The following is a 15,909-nucleotide window of genomic DNA, read 5'->3' as shown; positions in this document are numbered from 1 at the left end:
CATCTCCTACGAGGCTACGAAGTCTATTTTGAACTCTATCAAGGCAGGACAAGTTCTTTCTAGCAGCTCCTGCCCAGATGTGGCAACAGTATTCCATCCTTGGACGTACCTGGCTCTTATATAGATAGAGAATAGCATCAGCAGTGAGATATCTACTGGATCGATAGAAAGATCCCACCATTTTTCCAGCGGCCTTGGCAACAGATTTGATATACGTGTTCCATTTAAGATCAGGAGTAATGGTTAAGCCCAGAAGCTTGTCAAAACTTGAGGCCTCCTGAAGACGAGAGCCATTCATTTCAATTGATGACAAATGTGGATTAGAATGTTGATGATGTAAAGAGAGAAGCTTGGTTTTAGATGCATTAAAAGTAACCAGCCACTCCTTTCCCCATTGTACTACGTGCTCAAGATCAGAGGAGAGAGAATTGGAGAGAACTTGCTCGTTTACTGTCTTAGATGTGGTACCATAAATGGTAGTGTCGTCAGCATAAATGTCTACAAATGATGTAAGGATATGATTTGGAAGATCATTAATGTAGATCAGGAAAAGAGTTGGGCCCAGGATGGATCCCTGAGGGACACCGGCATTAATATTGTGAGCTTCTGATTTTTGCCCCTCAACTACTACTCTTATGAATCTATCAGAAAGAAATGATTTAATAATTGAGAAGACTTTTCCAGCTATACCATAGCTAGCGATCTTATGAAGTAAACCTTTATGCCATACCCTATCAAAGGCTTTAGATATGTCAAGAGCAATTGCCCTAGAAAGATTGCCACCGTCGAGAGATTTGCTAATCCTATGCGATATAACTGTAAGGACATCTGCTGTAGATCTAGCAGAACGGAAACCATATTGAGTGTCACTAAGAAGGTTATTTTTGTTGAGATGTTTGATTACTTCTGTATTTAATACAGATTCTAGCAACTTACTCATGACGCACAGGAGACTTATTGGCCTGTACTGAGAGGGGGATGAGCGATCACCTGAATTCTTAAATACAGGGCATACTGATGAGATTTTCCAGGGAGATGGGAAACTATTCTCCTTAAGACAACGTTTAAACAGTTTTGTAAGTATGGGCGCTAGTTCAGGTTGAAGTTTTTTGAGTACTATGATTGGAATACCATCAGGGCCAGTTGCTTTACTGGAATCAAGGTTTTTGATTAGTTTGGCAACATCACGTACAGATATACGTATATCACATAGCGTGTTTTCTGATACAAGAGGAAATATTGGGGGTTGGCGGTCTTGGTCGCAAAGGGTAGAATTAGCTGCAAAGTTCTTGACAAAGAGTTTGGCTTTGTCTGATGCTGACGAGATTACCTCAGATCCATTGATAATAGTTGGGATGGAGCACACGCTTCTGTTCAGGATTCTGTTTGCTATTTGCCAAAACTGGTGGGAACCAAGCCGCTGCTCAGCTACTTTGGACTTAACAGATTGAGCATACAACTTTCTTGCGTTCCTTATTACTTTCTTACAATGGTTGCTGGCAGTCCTGAAAACGGCTTTAGTTTCCATACATCTATTACGTTTGAAGCAGTGGAAAAAGTGATTTCTGTGCGCAATGGCAGCAGCACATTCTGGAGAGAACCATGGCTGGCTGTTAGGTTTTTGCTGAAACTTTTTAGAGGGTATGAAATGGTCAATACCTACAATTAACCATTCAGTTAGGTCTAATACTATAGAGGACACATCCTTTTTAAACATGGAATGCAGAGGTAGATCAGATATAAATGTACGGAAGCTATCCCAGTCAGCCTTAGTGTATCGATATACTGTACGATGAAGAGGTACGTCTGGGGACTTATTACATTTCATTTTTATCTTAATTGATACAACAGAGTGGTCGGAAGATCCAAGAGGCGACAGAACAGAAACTGAACATAGTTCAGGGCAAGTTGTGAGAAAAAGGTCTAGTAGGCTCGCATACTGGCCGTCATTATCGGGCACACGGGTAGGTTCCTGAACAATCTGAGTGAGGTCATAGGCAATGGAGAAATCATGACAGAACCTCCCCTCATCATCGGTCTTGTTTGAGTGGGTCAACCATTCGACGTTGTGAACATTGAAGTCTCCACATACGTGAATGTTAGCTGAAGGATAAGTAGAAAGGACTTGGTCAATTTTCTCAGATATGCTTTGAAAGATAGTAACTCCGCTGTTGTGGGGGCGATAGAGAGTAAATATAAATGCAGTAGTGTGAGCTAAAGCAACCCGGAAGCACATATAAGGTAAGTTAGGATCTTCCCTGGAGATGTCCCTCCCACATGGAAAGCTATCTTTAATATAGGCACATATTCCATGCCCATGGCGATCTTGGGGGTCAGATTTAGAAGTTAAGTTAGAGTATCCTGTAATTGCAAACTCATCAAGGGAAATAGCCTGTCCAATGCCAGTTTCACTTAAAAATAAAAGGTCTGGTTTAGTCTCCTGTAATTGGGTTTCAACCTCTGGAAGGTTAGAACGTAGACCCCTGATGTTGGAGAAGGAGACATGGTAGTAGGGGTCTACGTTGGAAGTTGGAGAACCGGGTTTAATCGTGTATTTTTTCTTGAAACTTGTCATGATGAAATTTTGGAATTTGTGGACTAGGTCGACAGATTTACTTAGAGCAGGACAGAGAGGGGAAACTAAGAGAGAAAAAGAAACGAAGAATTTTTTTTTTTTTTTTTTTGTACCACATGATAAGGTAAAGCCGTAACAATTACCCACTAGTATGGCATCGAGAGGCCCCACCAGAAGCTACTGCATGGTCCAGATTCCATTCACCAAATGGCAATACAGCAGCCCCAGTACTTTGCACCTGCTGATAGGACAGCCTCCTTAGTGGTTAATCCAAGGTTCGGGTCCCTGACTATCAGGCGGATAACGTCAGCCCAGACAAAACGTTTACCTCCAGCACCCTTACTAGTGACATGGCTACAAGGATAGACATAGAAACAGAAAATTTCCACCAACTCTGCCAACTGTTCGCGCAAAAATACTGCCAACCTAGAAAACAGCTTTTTCTTCTCCCTTTGTCAGAAAAATCACTCATTTAAAAATGAGGACTGAGGGACAAATAAGAAGAAGCGAGAGTAACAGGAGCTGCCGATAACGCATCCACAATGCGTTTTCTACTCTCCACTTTCCCAGTCTAATAATATCAAATCAGCAGTGATAATGGCACATATATTGTATTGGGATTATTTTCAGTTGACTCGGCAGCAGAAAAGGCCATTCTCTTATTGACATGCAGCAGACAGATCTTTTAATGCATGAACATTTGTTGAGAATTTTAAAAACAAAAAATGGGTTTGTTTTCAACATTTTAAAGACTTTCAAATTCCTTTCAAACTGTAACAATGTAATTAATTCTTGACCAAAACGGCCAATAATTTTTATTCTCTCTGTTGTGTAGGCTATCCGTAACCATTATTAAACTAGATTTTTTAGCCCATTAAAAACAGACAAAAGTTATAGCCCGTTGACTTAGAATGAGTTCTTTGTCAAATTGATGATTGAATATGGTTAAATTTGTGCTCATTTTTTCATGTAATTTTAATCCCTTATTGTTTTGCATTGAACGAATAACATATTTGGTTCACTGCACCTTATCATAACAAAGGTGCATACAAGATTTCAGTCAGATTGGTTCAGTAGTTTCCTTGAAAAAGTAGAACAGACAAACAAATATATCAATATGTTTGTAAAGTCTCAAACAAGAACAAAAATCTGCAGTTTTCAAACTCAATCAGATATTTTTTTTAAATAAATTTTCCTGTGTTTTTAACAGAACGTTCCTCGATACCAATTACTGGCGAATACATGGGTATGTTTCCTGTCAAGATTATCACTCAGCTTTCATCTTGGAGACGATCAACATTTGAAGATTTTGCTGTAAGTTTTTTTTCTGTTTATTTGTTGCAAAAAAATTATTTATTAAAATTCATTATAAATTTGATGAGTTAATTGCTTATTACAGCTAATTATGACACTTTGAATGGAAGTATCTGTTACTTTTAAATAAGAAAATCAAATTTTATGAGTAACCAAAGAGCAACTGTCTTGTTGGCCATTTTGAAAGCAATCCAAAAAAAACAAAAAACGAGATAACTTAATTCAAACTTGCAAGAATCATGTTGTAATGTTTCCCATTAATTGCTTAAAAATGATTTTTTTTATAAAAATAAAACTACTTGATCATTTTACATAATTTTTGAAATATGATATTTTCATTTTGTCATAGATAAATACAGATTTTCTTCTGCCCTCCCCCCCCTTCCCGATAGAAGAGGAATTCTGGACAAGAACGAGTATATTTTATGTGATTACAATATAGGAAGAATGCCTTGCCTTTGGGAAAACAAATATTTATTAACTCGGTTTTATAATATAATAGATAAAATACCTATTATAAGCTGGAACACGCTTAGGCACTTTAATAAATGCAAGAGTTCAACACTCCACCCTGAAATTTTTTTTTGGTGCAATAATTAAAAGAAAAGTAAAGTAATATTATGAGGCAAAATGAGTGAAAATAGAAATCTGTCCATTTCTCTGAGACAAATTCTGTTCGATCTTGTTTTCCCTTGTGCGTACATAACAATTTTGTCCGTTTTGTGTTGTTTGTCTTCAATTTCTGAAACAATATTTTTTTTATTTTTTTTTTATTCATATTCACCCCAAAAGACGTAAGTTGCTACTGAGATGTAAGGAGATATTGTAGTGGTTCCCCCAACTACTGTGCCGCGGCATATGGATGGTGTTCTGTGAAGGGGTTATAGGCCGAACTTACAAATTGTCATAAGAGTAAAACGGCTTTGACATTGTTATAATCGGAATTGTTTGTATTAGTAAATACTAACTCGCCCGTTACTGCTCGCGTGATGATATTGATTAAATATGAAAAAATAATTAAATAAAATGTATAATAAATCATTTGTTTTAAAATTTCCATAAAAATAAACATTGATAAGCATTGTTGAATATGCATTTAAATATTTTTTTATGATAGGTGAGTTGCAGAAATTAAAAAAAAAATCTATAGTTCTCTCTCCTCTGATCTTGAGCACGTAGTACAATGGGGTAAAGAATGGCTGGTTACTTTTAATGCATCTAAAACCAAGCTTCTCTCTTTACATCATCAACATTCTGATCCACATCTGACATCAATTAAAATGAATGGCTCTCGTCTTCAGGAGGCCTCAAGTTTTGACAAACTTCTTGGCTTGACCATTACTCCTGATCTTAAATGGAACACGTACATCAAATCTGTTGCCAAGGCCGCTGGAAAAATGGTGGGATCTTTCTATCGATCCGGTAGATATCTCACTGCTGATGCTATTCTCTATCTATATAAGAGCCAGGTACGTCCAAGGATGGAATACTGTTGCCACATCTGGGCAGGAGCTGCTAGAAAGAACTTGTCCTGCCTTGATAAAGTTCAAAATAGACTTCGTAGCCTCGTAGGAGATGTCCTTTTCTCTTCCTTGCAACCTTTATCTCACAGAAGAGATGTTGCGAGTTTGTCTCTGATGTATCGTTATTTTCATGGAAAGTGTTCGAATGAGCTTCAATCTATGGTGCCCCTCGCCAAACTTTCACAAGAAACACTCGTCTAGCTGTAAACACTATCAATAATTCCCCCCACTCTTTATCTGTGCCTAAACCTAAACGTAGATTCCATGAACAAAGCTTTTTTCTTAGAACTGCACGCCTGTGGAATTGTCTTCCGTTTTTCTGCTTTCCGGCTGACTACAATATGGTTGTCTTCAAGTCTAACGTAAATAAGTTCTTGATGAGCCGTTCCATATAAGTTATCAACTTTACCAAATTTTCATTACTAATGATTACTATAATGTCCAATTTCTACTGTACACTCTTTAACCCTTATCCTTGAGTGGCCTCTTGGCCTTGATAATGTGGTGATGCATATGTAAAAAAAAAAAAAAAATGTAAAAAAAAAGCTTGGGAACCACTGGGCTATTGTGAATTAGAGATCATATCTATAGGCATCCTCTAAGTAGGGAGTTGAGTAGCAAGATGTTTGTTCACTTTACATTTAAGTTTCTACATGTTATCACAGTTGGGGAAGCAGGATACAGGGAGAGAATTTCCAAGTCTAGTTATTTGTGGAAAGAAATTTTAGGAGTAGAAAGCATCGGAAGATTTTACAATGAAGGTGTGGGATTTTGCTGTTTTCGGATGTTAGTTAAGGATATTTACGCTGAGAGGGAACCAGTGCTGCAAGTTCATCAGAGCACATTCCATTAAAGTATTTGTAAAAGAAACCTAGGATACAACATTGCGGTGATGTGACAGGGGTTAGAGATTGGTTGACAGTGCAGGACCTATTAGACTTGAAATTCTTTTTTGGACCTTGTTGTTGATGCACCAGCCCATATATGGCAACAATTTTAATTCAAGTCATTTGACTGTTTCAGAATTATTTCATCAACTCTATCATCACACATTTTTCAATTATTGACCTCGATTCAAAAGAATGTTGTGATTTCCAATTTTTCTCAACTGCCTTTCAAATAATCTTTTTTTATATATGGTTTCAACTCAAGACACATCTTTCTCCCATTTGACTACATTTTGAGGTTGTGAAGAAAAGTTCCTTTTGTAATATGATCATTCAATTTATCCAGGTCCTGGATATGACCTTAAACTATATCCGATGATGAGGCCCCAGCTTGCGGGCTTTGGGGAGTGTGGAGCCACCCTTTAATTGCCATTGCTCCCAGGTCCACTCTGACCCAGAGTGGTAGTACCTGGTAGGGTCCCAACTATGGGTTAAAATAGAAAATGACTTGGAAAAAACAAATATATTCTATTAAATTTTTCTACAAAATCACTGGATTCAACATTAAATAACCTGAAAAGGGTTGACATGCCATAAAACAACCAACCACAGGTGACAGGTCAATTTATCCAAACCAACTTGATCCTGTGTAATTAAACTATTATTTAAATCTCATTAAATTCAGAAATAAAATAATATTCGGGGTGGGGGTGTCTTTTAGCTATAACTAGTTCTACTAATCCAGCATTTGTTACCAAATGATTTTTTTTTTTAATAAGAATAGGATTTTGATTGAGGTATTGCTTGAATTATTAATTCGAACTGCATTTTTATAAAATTCCAACTCTTTGTTGCTTGGCTAATCATGTTAGTCCTGAAATTATTGGATACAAATGGCTTCTAAATGTTTCCATCTTTTAATTGATGAAGAGTTTTGCTGCACAAGAAACTAATCTGCAAACTTCTGCAGCATGTCTTTGTTGAATTTTTTTTATTTAAATAAATATTGGATTAATATTAAGATAATGTGACAGTCCCATAGTCCAGATTGCAATATTTTTATCAACGTTAAAAAATATCTATTTATTTGGTGAAGGGTGGCTGTTTCTTGCTTCTTTTTGTTTAACTAAATCAAATCAATTCTTTTTTTTTTTTCGCAATAATTTTTACCAAATTAATATTTTTTACCTCGTTTTTAGGTTAAAACTATTTTTTAATCAAATTAAGTTTTTTTTTCCTTCATACAATTTTTTTAAACAAATTAATTTTTTTTCTTTTACCACATAATTTTTTTAACAAATTTTTTTCTTTTACCACATAATTTTTTTAAACAAATTAATTTTTTTTCTTTTACCACATAATTTTTTTAACAAATTGATTTTTTTTTTCTTTTTACCGCAATAATGTTTTTAACAAATTCGTTTTTTCTTTTTCCACAATATTTTTTTTCCAAATGCATTAGATTTTAAACCATAATAATTTTTTTCTTTCATCACAAGAATTCTTTTTACCAAATCGAATTATTTTTATAAAACAGCATTTTGAAAGTTAAATTTAATTGTTTTATCATTTTATCATTAAATTATTTTAGACAATGTTTGTTCTTATAAAACCACTTTTTCTTTTTGTTTCTTTTTTGCTTTTGTGTTTTTACAGAACCTTCCCTATACGAGCAATTTGATTAATGAAGGATTGGCACAAGATTCCGATTTGTATTTCTGTGCCGTTTTTGAAAGAGGCTCAGCCAGGCTCATCAGTCACATCATTGTGGCTCCAAATTACCCTGTGGTTGCCCCGGTCTTTTCTCTCTGTGTTCATTGGCAGACATGCCGTACAGCCCTCAACGACTGCCATGTTCAGGTAAGTAACTTTTTTCATCATTTCATTTCTCTTTTTATTTCTCCCTCTCTCTCACTTTATCTTTCTTTCTATCTTCCTGTTTTTTTTCTTCTTTTTCCTTTCTCAGCTTGATTCATTTTGCTTAGCTTCACGCCATATTTCAACCCTATTCATAATGCAGATAGTGAAAGATAAAAAAACTTTATTTCATCACTCCCCCCCCCCCGGACACTAACATACACACTTGGAGTCTTTCTCTTGCTAACAACCATGTTTTTTTTGTTTTTATTTCTTCGAATTAAACTTTAAACATTATTGTTACAGAGAAAACGAATTTTAACAAATTTAGAAGCAAAAATCAAGTTGTAGCCTTGCAGGCCAGTAAAAATCAAGACAAACACAGTGGTGCAATTAACATAAAGTGTATTAGCAAAAATATGTTAACAAAAGGTACACATCGAATACTGGAAAAATAATTGCTACCAATAGCTGCCACCACGTTTAGTCGTAACTATATGTATTGTTTGGGTAAATCCATTTATTTCTGAAATAAGTAGAGCAGCTTACACAATAACAGAATGTAAAACATATCAGTTGATATTTTCAGTATGAAAAAGAGATATTGTTTTTTGACTAACTGCTCTAAAAACCTAAAATGGAGGATCATTTTGTTAAATTTCACACACAAGGTGGTGATTGGGAGATGGAAAGCATGCCTCCCCCACCCCCACCCTGGTTGTTGAACATAAGTCATATTTTGAACGTTTTATCTTTCATTTACTACACATGTATTTTTTTTTTTTTTTTTTTATCCAGGAAATGGAAAGTGAAGTGAACGTTTATTATGAAGAATTGGTTAAGCCGCACTCACGTGATGAGATTTTGTCGAATCAGATGCAGCGTCTCGCAATGTGTTTTGATGTCTATTTGGAAACGGAAACCAAAAATATGGCGCGTGAGGGTCCACTTGAAATTTCCAGAGAAAAAATTTATCCTCGTTTGGCCAGGTAAATAGATGAATAAACAAAAAAAACTTTGGAATTTGAAGCATAAAAATAATTGAGATTTGATTGTAATTTAATTAAAATATTTTCTTTCATAATTCACATGGATACAATTGTCTGAGAGGCCAGAACTTGTATCAAAATATATCCGTTTTGTATTTAATTAAAATATTTGTTTTGTTTTATACTTTTTGTTTGAAATAAATGAATTTATTCACATGGAGAGATACGTACCATTAATATTTAAAATGCTGTTTCAGACATCTCCCTGCACAACTCCCCACTTAGAATACTCCTATAAGTCTGGTCTCTAATCACAGCAGCCTCTTTAACTTTCAGTGCTTTGTTTGGGAAGAATATGAGTAAAAAAAAAGAAAAACTTTAGCATGACAGACCAACAGTCAGTCTGTCTTATGACATGAAGGTGCATTTAGAAATATTCCAGGCTAAGGCAACAATCTGTCGATTCTATAATGATTGAAGAGTTCTACATCCAAAAGAAAAAAAAAAAAAAAAAAAGTCCAATTTATAAACAACTAGCAGGCTCCCTGTCATTGCCCGGTTGTAAAATATCCTTAAATATGATATTATTAATCATGATGTAGATTTCCTATTGATTATTATGAAGTTAATCCTCTATTGATTATTATATTGTACCCAATATATAGTACTGATTTCAAAAATTAAAAGAAGATATATATGACTTGGGTGCCATCAACTAGAATCGAAACCAAAACATTTACCAGCATTATTCGCTATCATCTGAGTTAAGTCCATATGCATATCAAAATTTTACAAATTAACACAGTTTAACATAAAAATGTAAATTTCTGCATGTGTAGAGGAACAATTTAAGTCAACTTACGTCTGCTAAATCCCAATTTTTCAATTTTTGCCCCTTAGCAATTAATTTTACCAGCTAAAAACCAGTTTGACTTTGTTCCACAAGTCCAAATCCCCCATATATCAAGTTTCAAGCTTATAGACCAAGAATTAACGGAGTAGTTTGGTAGAAACTGTTCCACATGCACGCACACACACACAATGTCACTTTTATATATATATATATATATATATATATATATATATATATATATATATATAGCAATGTTTATTACTCTGGATGAGTAACACTCATTTCAGCACTAAAAGCCAACTGTCTGGCCACTAGAAGATCAACTGCTTTCCAAACATTCAAATTCTCTTCTAGCTACAAGCACTTCTCTTTCTATTTTCTTGAGATATGTGGCCCTTAGTTGGCGGTCACTGTTCGTTTTCCTCAGGGTTATCTGCTCCAGACATCTACTTAAAATTGTCTCCATTCTTGGTGCTTACTTGCAAATAACTCTGGATATTGTTTTTCTCATAAAGGAGATTTCACTTGGACATTTCGGTTATAGTCAGCTAACGTACTTCCTAACTTTTGGCGTAGCTGCTACCAGAAGCGGTGACACAGCAAATCAGTTCCTTCATTTTTATTATTTTTCAGTATTTCTATTGTGAAGCAATTTATTTAAATAAAATATACAAAAAGGACATTATTGAAAAATATACCATAAAAATGAACGAAATTATAAAAAAATAAAAATAACACAATTAGTCTTTATTTGCACTTTTAATAACAAAATTAAAAAAATAAAAGTTTTTATTTTATTTGAAATTTTATAAGAAATACGTTTATGAAATTATGAAAATAGTTTGTTTTTTTTCTAATTTAAAAAATGTTTTTATTTGAATTTATATAATATATATGTTTATAAAATTATTAAACCAAAATAACAAAATTTCAAACATCATAAAAAAACGTATCCAATACATAATAGTCTCAAAATAGTTTTAAAGGATTTTAAAAAGTGTTTTCAATAATTCTTTTAAAAAAAAATAAATAAATAAAAATAATTTCAATAGTTCTTGATTAAAATAAGACCAAAAACTTTTCAATAATTATTAAACAAAACATAAAAAGTACGTGCATGGGGGAGATGTAGGTGTGAGCGAAGGAACTGATTTGTTTTGTCACCACTTCAGGTAGCAGTTGTGCCGGAAGTTAGAAAGTATGTTAGTTGATTATAACCAACATCTCATATCACGGAAGTACTTATTTTCCAAACAAAGAGAATATCTCTTAGGTGGTCAAAGATATTTTCAGTTCCCTGCATCTCCTCCCACCCCTTCTTTTGGTCAAGCATTCACGTGCACTAAGTATAAAAAAAAAATGTGCTGCACATTTTTATGAGAGACAAGATCATTCGCTTCCATTAGAGTCGCCAACCTAATAGGTCCTGAACTATCATCCAAGCTTCAGCCTCTGTCCCATCGACGCAATGTAGCATCCCTCCGCCTGTTCTACAAGTACTTTAACAGTGTATGTTCCGATGAACTGCAAGCACTTGTACCCCCTCTATGTAAATACCCCTGGCAAGCAGTAAAATCCCACCCCTTCACAGTTGAGATCCCTAGATGTAAGAAAGCCTTCTACTCCAGTAGTTTCTTTCCAAGAACCGTTAGACTTTGGAACTCCCTGCCAGGTTCATGCTTCCCCAACTGTACTGACATGCAGAAGTTCAAGTGTAACGTGAACCGACATCTTGCTGCCCAACTCCCCACCTAGTACCCCTGTAGCCTGTGTCCCTAATAGTAGCCCCCTATATCAAAGTGACAATGTGCCTTGTTTGGGGTAAAAATGTAATAAATAAAAATAAATAAAACAAAGATTAGTTTTTATTTTGTATTTTTAATGAAAGGTTTTTTTTTTTTTTCAGGGGACCCAATCGAAATAAACCTTTCAAATACGATTCACACCTGGGAATTTTTACTCATCGATGATTTTGTTTTTCAAAACAAATCTTGACATACATACAAACATATGAATTTGAAATTTTTTTTTTTTTTTTTCCAAATAAAAAAAAAAAAAAAACTTTGCAGTGTTCATTTATTTCTCTTCAATTTTTATGGAAACGTTTGCATGTGTGTCATGAAAGAAATGAATAGACAACTCAACAAAATAATTTGTACGTGTTTAAAGTTTCTGTTTCCTTTCACTAATGACCAACACTCTGGCCTGTGTGATACTAGCGACACCTCACCCCACCCCACCACCAAGTGTTAGGAAGTAAAAAAAAAATGACATATATGTAACAAAAACAGAAAATAAGTTTATCAGCAGTACAAAGGTTATAGGAAATGAGATTAATAGAAAGACAATGGAGAGTAAGTTATTCACCAAGGCACACAAAGAAAAACTGAAATAGTATTGTTAATCAAGATGTGGCATGAAAAAGAAAAGAAATAAGTTGATTAGCAGAACAACGCTATAGAAACACGATTAGGGGGAGTGGGTCACAAATGCACACAAACGCAGCCGTTAATCAAAGAGTTGAGGTAACTGCAACAAAAGATCAGCAGTCGATATATTTAGAGTTAGTTTAACGATTGGGGACAATTTATGAACAGTCTTGAGTTTGCGACAGTTTATAGCTTCCAGGAGGGACCGTGAATCACAGATCGTGGCTTGGAATAGATTGAGATGAGCTTACATTAACTGATCACAAAAAAGATTCAACAAGTGACTAAGATATAGACGTTGAGCATCATTTCCTACGATGTTGTCAGAAATATATAAGTAAATAATAGTAAAAAAATATAATAGGGAAATAATGCGGATCATTAAAAAGGGAAAGGATAGGAAAGAAAGAGAAGATAAAATAACTAGCAATGGTGATAAAAAGAACTGGTAAGGAATACAGAAATACATATAAAAGGGAGAAAAAAATTTTACGTATTAGTAAAAAGAAAATTCTTTACTAGTTTCATTTAATATATACTAGCCTGGTTGCCCAGGTGTTTGGAGGTGTGTGTTGAGCAAAAAAAAAAAACGTGATGTCTTTGCTATTGCGTCCATCGCCAAACCTGAAGTGGCAAAGGTTTAAATTAAGGTTAGTCAATCGAAAAGACGGGATGACTTTCAAAAATATCAGCAAAAACAAGGACTCAGTTGAGGGTGAAGGAATTAATGCTTTTACCAATTTTTCGATATTTGTTATCCAAAGGGCGAGCTTTAAAGCAATACTAATCTCATGAAAATCCATCACCTTTGTCGAAAGTTTTAGGCAGACAAGTAAGATTTATATTATAGAAGATGTTGTCCTAAAATTAACCATCTGTTTTGATACTAATTTATATTTCAAAATAGATGGTTAATTTTTGTACACTATATATCAAGGCAGGTTTGATCAAAGCCTACACTCTTCCGTGACTTTTTAATTATCTGCTCGATTCTACATGTGATCTTCAAAGTATCAGGTTATAGAATATGTAGTATAACGTTTCGCAGACAATCTTGATCGCTTTCGATCTTGATAAAAGTTAATTTTTTACTGTTGCCAACTTAGAGTATTGTTTTAGCCAATTGCAAAAATGCTTGGATCTTCCCCTCCCCACTTCTTGAGAAGTCAGACAAAATTTTTCCCCCTAATTTAAATAAAGTGCCAGTAGAGCAGTAAGAGGCTGGCAGGCCTTGTCATAAGTAAATTTGTCCATAAATGAGGGAATTATTTACTGCTTGCAAATCAATTTTGTCTGATGTTTCACAATAATGCCTCAAAGTTTACCTACCTATAGGGGAATTTTGCACGTTTAGATTTGTTTTGTTCAAGATATTTACTAATTTATTTTCATTTTTTTGTATGAAAACAAAACTTTTCATATCGTTTTATTTCCTGTTTTGCTTCATACAAGAATATGGAAAAAGTTATAATCAGAGCAACTCCTAAAGTCTTAATAAAAAGTTATAATCAGAGCAACTCATAAAGTCTTAATAAAAAGTTATAATCAGAGCAACTCATAGTCTTAATAAAAAGTTGTGAACTGTATGTTCGTGTTCATTTTTCGTTTTGCTTCATACATCTATAAGTATTTAATTGCAACCAGAATGTGGTAAAAGGTTAAAAAAAATAATAAATAAACTAGGATATATATGAAAAGTTATAATTAGAACAACCCAAAAATTGCATTTATTAATCAGGTTGAGTAATCTAACAAAGTAATTATATAAAAAAATTAATGAATCAAAAGTATTTCAATTTTACATAAGAACATTCAATGAGCATTAATTGCGATTTTTAGGTTGCCCTAATAATAAAACAAATGAAAAAAATTTTACTAATACGAAATGAACAAAACATATTTTGTAAAATTTTTGCTATGGAAGCTTGAGACCCACACACACTTTGGTCCTTGGCCGACTGCGGCTAAACACTAAATACTCTAAATATATTATTTTGTCAAGAAAAGAAAATTATATATTAGTTTACGTTTGTTTTTTTTTCAGTTTTTTGGTACTTATACAGAATAAGAACCACAGAATTTATGTAAAGTGCCAAACAAAAGTTTTGTCATTTTTTTTTTGCAAATGCTGTCCCATTTTTTCGATGAAAAACATTTTTTATGTTATGAAGATAATTCAATGATTTTTACTAAATAAGGACGACTAAAAATTATGTATGATCAATGTACAAGTAATTGCCGCTACTGCTGATTAAAGCAACTTCAACACAGGCAATTGACTGGGTCCAAAATATTGTAAAACAATCTTGTAATAAATGAATTTACTCAGAAGTTTTGAGAGGTTATTTTTAGCACATTTTTTGAAGTCCATATCTAAAAAGATATTTTCTAAAGAAAACTCCTGATTTTTATTAAATATTCGCTCTTACACAAGTGATCTACTGAGTCGTTAGCACAAAAAATGTTATTAAAATAAACAATAAAACGACTTAGTTGCGATTATTTCTGGCAAATTCTTAAAGACTGAGACTTTTTTCAACCCAATGTGCTACTTTTTTATGTTTTAATCTTTATAAAAAAAATAAATAAAATAAACAAGTTTATTTCTTTATTATTGAAATTAAAACAAATCAAATTTAGTCATGGTCACAAGAGTTTTTTTCTTTTTTTTTTTTTTTTTTGGCAAATTAAATTTTACGAGTGACTTTTTTCTTTAAAATTTGAATTTTGTAACACAGTAACAATGTAACACTAGAAAATCTTAGAAGAAATCCTTATATTATCGACTATTGCTTGTTTTTTGTTTGTTTGTTTAAATTAAACTTGAAACTGTCGAAGTTGCTTTGACAAATTCAACCCTTAACAACTGAGACAATTATTTTTTTTCCAATACAATGTGCCAAATAATTGTCTCAGTCTTTTAGGATTTAATTAGACGTATATAAAATCGTGTTTAATTTTTAGTCATGCATAATTAGTAAAATCAAGACAAGACTACTCTAAAAAGTAAACTTGTTTATTTTTTTTCAAAGATTTTTAACGAAAAATAAACGAAAAAAAAGTGGCACACAGAATTGGAAAAAAAATTGTTTTAGTTTTTAAGGAGTTCATTATGAAAATAAATACGTATGTATCTATTTACTATTTGCCATAAGGGAGAATATTTTTAAAAATGATTTATTTTTTGTAAATACTTTTTATATGAATCTAAAATATATTTGCCAAAAAATAATCTGTCAACTGAAACTTATGAATAAATTCATTTTATTGTTTATTTTAATAATACCACAACAGATTTTTACAATATTTTGCGCTGATAAACCCAGTAGTTTGTGTCGAAATTGCTTTAATAGCAAATCAGCAGCAGGAGCAAATAATCGTACATTATTTAGTTGTACAATTTTTGTAAGCCTTGTTATGTACGACCAAAATCCGGCATGACTTGAACATCCAATTCCTATGTGAAAAACAGCAGGAGCAGT

General features: G+C 33.4%; 1 protein-coding gene across 1 annotated transcript in view; it reads left to right on the top strand.

The window, feature by feature from the left end:
• Positions 1–12,036, top strand: part of LOC145246833 (THO complex subunit 5 homolog A-like) — a 61,466-nt gene extending 49,430 nt beyond the window's left edge. Inside the window, exons 15-18 of the mRNA XM_080108670.1 lie at positions 3,786–3,889; positions 7,956–8,159; positions 8,955–9,145; positions 11,905–12,036. Of these exons, the coding sequence (XP_079964796.1) occupies positions 3,786–3,889; positions 7,956–8,159; positions 8,955–9,145; positions 11,905–11,968 (563 nt within the window). The 3' untranslated portion in view covers positions 11,969–12,036. The remainder of the gene's footprint in view (positions 1–3,785; positions 3,890–7,955; positions 8,160–8,954; positions 9,146–11,904) is intronic.
• Positions 12,037–15,909: the final 3,873 nt, after the last annotated feature.

Source organism: Euprymna scolopes, chromosome 24 (assembly GCF_053919585.1).
Source record: "Euprymna scolopes isolate OS-2025 chromosome 24, ASM5391958v1, whole genome shotgun sequence".
In the NCBI taxonomy this organism is placed as follows: domain Eukaryota; kingdom Metazoa; phylum Mollusca; class Cephalopoda; order Sepiida; family Sepiolidae; genus Euprymna; species Euprymna scolopes.
This window is presented reverse-complemented; position numbering and strand designations above follow the sequence as displayed.